At 37.7% G+C, this 6783-nt stretch overlaps 1 protein-coding gene across 1 annotated transcript in view; it reads right to left on the bottom strand.

Annotated features, from left to right (window-relative positions):
• GPR155 (G protein-coupled receptor 155) overlaps positions 1–6783 on the bottom strand; it is a 60458-nt gene that overhangs the window by 31750 nt on the left and 21925 nt on the right. Inside the window, exon 7 of the mRNA XM_023514160.1 lies at positions 6477–6594. Coding sequence (XP_023369928.1) covers positions 6477–6594 — 118 coding nt within the window. The remainder of the gene's footprint in view (positions 1–6476; positions 6595–6783) is intronic.

Below are 6783 nucleotides of genomic sequence, written 5' to 3'. Positions count from 1 at the left end.
TTTCTATTTGAACAAATGTTTTAAGCCTCTGATATTTGACAAATCATCCGAAACCAAAACTCTAAATTTGGTCTTTTTTACCTCAAATTAGCTTTTTAAATATTAAGACCACTGATAGTCAGAAAAGACACATTAGGCTTACTCAGTGTATTAGAACTGTATAGGAAATATTGTCAAATATGAAATGGTGTTTAATTATCTGCAGGTTATGTTTGTATTATTCATACATGTTCTAATATTGTTAAAATATTGATATATCTTAGTGTGTGTTATCAGTAATAATTTTTGATTCATCTCAGAAAGTGTTTTTTTAACTGGCTAAGTCCAAAGTTTGTTCTTTAAGAAAAGTAATGGAAAGGTTGACAGGTTCTCTGAAATATAAATTTCTGATAGCTTTGGAAATTATATACCATTAGACAGAAAGCAACTTCCAGAACTTTAATAGAAAGCTAACATGTCCATGAGAATTGCTACCCTAACCTCAAATAGAACAGAAATTAATTACACAGGATTGAACTGATTTTTATGATTTTGTTTGAAACATTGATGATTCTTTGTGTTTTATTTTCCAGAAGTCAAGAAAACCTTTTTTCCATCTCTTGACCTATTTATAGACTGTAGCAATATATGTATTTGTAAGTGAAATTTGAAGCATTTATTTTTCTCTCTCCTTGATTTCTCCAGAATTTGAAAATCATTTGTAAGTATTCTTAATTTCTGACAATATAATTTTTTCTTTCTTTTTTTTTTTTTTTTAGAGACAGAGTCTTACTTTGTCATCCTGGATGTAGTGCCCTGGAGTCACAGCTCACAGCAACCTCTCTTGGGCTTAGGTGATTCTCTTGCCTCAGCCTCCTGAGTAGCTGGGACTACAGGTGCCCGCCACAATGCCCAGCTATTTTTTTGTTGCAATTTGGCTGGGGCTGGGTTTGTACCCACCACCCTTGGTATGTGGGGCCAGCATCCTACTCACTGAGCCACAGGCACCACCCCTGACAATATAATTATTTGCATAAGTTTGATAAGAATCTGTTATCTTCTATAGGACACAAGGAAAGACATTGGTTAATGACATGTTTTCAGAGGTGTCCAGACCATGTTAAGGAATTAAGGTTGACTTTATAAGGCCAATAAAAAGCCCACTGGAAAAACTAGCCAGATACATCATCAATATCATTTCTTGATCTGTGGTAAGTAAAGAACATCACTTTCTGACAGGTCCAGGACTCCAAGTTACTTTGGGACCTTGAGAAAAGAAGAATTTATCCAATGCATATAGGTATCTAATGGCAGATGAAACCTTGGCTTGACTCAAGGAGCTTTCAAGTCTAACCTGAAGTTCCTTATAAAAGGTTCCCCAAAGCCAATTTTAAAAGAAAAAAGCCTAGATGGCTAATAATTATTCCTATTGCACTTCCAGCAAATAATCAGACCCAGTATACTTGAAAGTAGAGATTATTTTGGTAAGTAAGTTGATCCTGCTGTGATGTCTTTAATAAAATGGGAAATTAGAGAGAAATAGGGTTCAAAAATAAAAAAAAAACTACGGCCCACCTGTATTAGATTCCAGTCTTGTCTGCAATGCCAGCTCATAGAATAACACACAGATGTCTAACTAAACTGATTTGTTCAATGGGATAATAGACTGGCCAAAGGATATAGAATCATAGACCGTAGTCAGATTTGCTCCAATTTGTTTTTCTCTTGCTGCTTCTTAGTCCTGAGATAACATATTAGGTTTTAACAAGTAAAAACTTTAAATTTCAAAGTGGGCACTGAAAAAACAAACTTAAAAATATTTACCCCAAAGCACAAGTCTCTCACATATTTGGGGATGACTGCCCCAAAAGTAACAATACAAAAGCTTGCTGAGCACACTTGTCCTAGGCTATAGACTACATGGCAAAAGACGTGTGAATAGAGATTTGTCTCTGAGTATAAGACTGATGGGAAAGAAACCTCAAAAGCCGTAAGGCTCAAAAAAGTTGCTCAACTTGCTAGCCTGGGTACTCCTAGATAATCAGGCAGTGTTGGATTTCCTGCTGGCTACACTGGAGGGAATCTGTGCAGTATTAAACACTATGTCTGTGTCTATGTAGATACCGTAGGAGAAATTGGAACCTAAATAAAAAATTTCCCAGTAAGTGGTGTGGCTGGAACATGGCCTCACAAATGCCCCCACACCCAACTGATTTTCAGGAATATTCACTTGAATTGTCTAGAACTTTAGATCAGTTCTATAGGGACTCTTGAAGCTAAGTTTTATAGCTGTGTTAATGCTATAAGTAAGAATACTAATGTTCTTATCATGCAAATCTTAACCTCAAAACCTTGTGGATATTTGTAGGTAACGGCTAAATGGTTTCATTCTCTTACCAGGGGCACAACCCTGACTTTATCTGTGTCAGTGTAAAGAAGCCAGATGGAACTTCTGTTTACTTCTTTACCTTTAAGTAGTTTTTGAGATATATCTTCCAAGTCCTGCATTCCAGTAACAGACCCAACAAGGCCAAGGAACTTACTCAATGGGCCTTAGACCCTCTACTCAAGATGCCATCTCACCTTTTCAAGGCCTCCAGCAGATGACCTTTGATCTCTGTCATGGCACGCCTGGCCACCTCCTGAGCTACAATATGCCACACTCTGAATCGCTTAAGAAGAGGGCCCTTACCCTGCTTCCTGAGACCTGCATATGCTCCAGCCAGTGACCAGATTATTCTCAGGACTTGAAGGGAAAGACCTGACAAACAACTCATGGGAAAGTGGACTGGCCTCTGGGACATCCTACTCTCCACCCCTATAGCAGTCAAGTTGTCTGGATTACATCATTCCCATATCAAGCCTTATCCCTCTGAGAAAAACCAGTGAACTCCAGCCAGACCAATGGACTTCAGAAGTGTGCAGAGACAACGGCAAAGAACTTTAGTCATCAAGGTGGGAAGTATATCATTCTTAGGCATCTTTGTTTGTTGGTGTATTTAGTGTGTTTTCTTGTTGTTTTTTGTTAATTGTGCTACATGTTGTCCCCAGTGTAACTTTAAACCTGTCCCTCACCTGAATAAGTTTGATCCCTGGACAAAAACAGTAAATAAGAGTAATTATTTCCATTTAAAGCCTATTTCATAGATATGAAATGTAATACTAGGATTGGGGAATGACAGCACCTATAGTGATAATAAGATAGAGTCCTTCAGGCTAGAGCTGAGACAACACAGCTGGTCTGGCCAGTTTAGGTCGTATGTGACCTTCACCTCATGTCTCCCATTCTTGCTGTTCTGTAAATTCAGCTTTAACTTAAAAGTGTATATCTTGAGTAGTTTAGGGCGATTGACTTAGGAGATTAACTTTTAAATTGGAATGTTGTTTTGGGCCCTAGGTTATGCTGATTATTATTATTATTGGTCATAGTTTATGCCAATTATTGTTGTTTAAGATAAAGGTTGACATGGTTTGAACTTTCATATATAAAACTGTGATTTTGGAAATGGAAGAAGAGAACAGTCTTGGAGAGGCTACTCTCACTGTTCTCCAGAATTGCTGGCCTTCTGATAAAGTGTGGCAGACCTATCCCTGTCTCTGTATATTGACCGATAGTGACAGGCGGCCAGATCCTCTTCGTCCAGTAACATCAAGATGTGAAAGTTTCTATGAGAAATTTTAATTCATTTTGGGTTATTTTCAGTGATAAAATAACTGTGTGCCCTACTTATAACCAAAGTACAGTCTCATGATTCCAAGCCTCACATTTGGTTCCATATTAAGTTTAAGTCAAGCGAAGGCCAAATGAAAGTTCTGTGAAAGAAAAGCAGTGAGATGACCAGGCCATAACTCCATATATTGCCACATATGAGGGGTAGAGGCAACCCAAACTCAAAAAAGCCATAGCAGAGAAGTAAATTCCATTTTACATTTCAAGCTGTGATTTACATTAGCAAAACAAGATCCTTGCTCATGTCAAATAATGTTGCTAATTAGAATTACTAGGTTTATAGTTCTGTTTGAATAGAATCTGAATTTGCTTTGGCTTTATAGTTATATATTACTTGTATATAAAGAATTCATGCCTAGATTTAAGATTATACAGATTAAATAACATTGTGCTAGAATTAATAAAAATTAAACTGGAGACCCTTGAAATTATTTTTCTTTACCACTTCTCCTCTTTCGAAATGTTTGGACATACTAACTACAGTTTCAGGTTTTCAAAATGCCAGAGAAACAAGTAGCCAATCACAAAAGTGTGCCACCATCTGTGTTGCAGTAGCAAGGGCAGTCTTTAAAATTCTAGTGGTCATCAGCCCTGCCTTGTGAAAAGCATCATATACTACAAGGCAGAATCTATCCCTGGATCTCTTACTGACAAAGCTGTGAGAACTCCTTTCTGAATCAGTTAACGCTTTGGGTCTATTTCCCACTTTGCAAAATAAAAGACTGAAACTAGCCTGGCGTTTCCTAAGGTATTGAGATGACAGGTGGCACAAAGGTGAAAGTATTTTAACTAGTTTTGCATTTATTTTAATATGTCTATTGCCTAGGCTAGAGTGTTGTAGCATTGGCCTAGCTCACAGCAACCTCAAACTTCTTGGTTCAAGCAATCTTCCTGCCTCAGCTTCCCAAGTAGCTGGGACTAGAGGTAATTTTTCTTTTTTTTAGTAAAGATAGGGTCTTGCTCTTGCTCAGGCTGGTCTTGAATTCCTGAGCTCAAGCCATCTTCCTGCCTTGGCCTCCCAAAATGCTAGGATAATAGGCGTCAGCCACTGTGCCCAGCTTTAATGTGTACATTTAAAAAAATTAACAAACACATGATATTTGAGATTTTGATAAAAATCTCAATTAATTAAAGAGAAAAATGAGTTAATTTTTTTTTTGAGACAGTCTCATTATGTCACCCTGGGTAGAGTGCCATGGCATCACAGCTCACAGTAACCTCAAACTCTTGGGCTTAAGCGAGTCTCTTGCCTCAGTCTCCCAGGTAGCTGGAACTATAGCTGCCTGCCACAATGGCTATTTTTTTGTTGTAGTTATCATTGTTGTTTGGCAGGCCCAGGCTGGTTTCAAACCCGCCAGCTCTGGTGTATGTGGCTGGCACCCTAACCACTGAATTACAGGTGCTGAGCCAAAAATGAGTTAATTTTAAGGGAAATAAAGAACAAATGGTACGCAGATATGGCAAAAATTGTGAGGATGGTATGTAAATGAGTGAAATTAAAAATAGCTGAACAAGATGATTTAAAATGACACTTTTAGTTCTAAAAATTCTGTTATATCATAATAATCTGAAGGTTGAAGAACACCTTAATGAGGGTTAGGGAATTCAGAACAATCTTTTAAAGTAGATTTTGGCACAGATGGTTGAAGAAGGTTTTAGAGACGTTTGGGGCTTTTTGATAGGTTGATGTGTTTGCTGCTCTCTTACTCTTATTACAAATTTAACCTGAATAAACCTAGTTATTAGAAATCAAGTTGGTCTATCTATATTTGAAAATACAAAGTCTGTAGGCTCTCAGGAAAACTCTCATGCTATCCAAGGCGGGCTCGCCTGGCATGCACTCCTTGTTTGTCTTAAGAAGCACCAACCATCTTCTGTGTACACTAAATTTTTCATTCCATAATTCCTTAACATTGTTGCTTTACTTCAAAAGGCTGTTATCTTACATGGGGCTTACTTTTGATCCTGAAGGCATGAAATCAAAGCTCTATGGCACGTAGCCACTTCCTGACACTTGCCTCCTATCATTCTACAATTTCCTTGTATGTGCCATTTTACAGTTTCAAGTTTATGGTATGAACACAAAATAGCCAGACAGAATTTTTCACAACATACCGAAACCTATTCATTCAAATAAATACTAATCATTTAAAATATCCTTATTGGAGCCAGCTGAAATGAGAAAGTCTTTCTTACTGGGTCCTCTTCTACTTCCTTACCTTTTCATCCCCCTAGTTTTCTTGTTCTCACATTACCTTTTTTCCTTCTGTTTAATAACTAACACAATTCTAATTGTTGAATGCCTATCATGTATCAGATAGAAATACTCCTATTTCCTTTCCACAAATAACTGTATGAGGTGCTGTAATCCAGTTTAACAGATGAGGGAACTGAAGTTTTAAAAGTTAAGTAATTTGCAGAGCCAGAATGTTTCGGTTCACTAGGACCCTAACAGTGAGCCTGCTCCCTTCTCCACTTGCCTCCAGTGCCTGCCTTCTTCTTGTCTCCAAAGTGGAATGTCGAGGGTGGCCTAGAGCTTATAAAGACTCTGAAGAGATCCGTGTGACTCTAAAAGGCCCTGACCTAGGCAGAGATAGAGAACTTGAGGAAAAAAGACTCAGCTTTGCAGACTAGCCTATGTTGGTGGGCAGAACTACCTAAGTGACTATAGGGGAACCCATCCAACGGTCTTCAAATCAATCACTAGAAGCTGAGGGCTTCTGAGTTGGGGGAGCAGGGAACAATTTCCATTTACAATTCAACTTACCTGTCCACAGGTATGTGCTGTAGAGGGAGCTGTACAACAGAACAAACACCAAAATTTGTCCAACAAAATTTTTTTCTTTAACAAAATTCCAAATCATCATTCCAGCACAGACAATAGACTAAAGAGAAAATTATTAAAAGACTTTGTAAACAGCTGAGAAAACCATATAATTCAATATTATCACAGAAAATAACTATTAATTACCAGTTATACTTATGTTTTATTCATAGCAAATACAATTACTCATTTTAAATTTACTAAGTATCGATTGAAACTTCAGACTTTGGCTCGGCGCCTATAGCTCAAC

Source organism: Otolemur garnettii, unplaced genomic scaffold (genome assembly GCF_000181295.1).
Source record: "Otolemur garnettii isolate 467f Iridium unplaced genomic scaffold, OtoGar3 scaffold00048, whole genome shotgun sequence".
Classification (NCBI taxonomy): Eukaryota; Metazoa; Chordata; class Mammalia; order Primates; family Galagidae; genus Otolemur; species Otolemur garnettii.
This window is presented reverse-complemented; position numbering and strand designations above follow the sequence as displayed.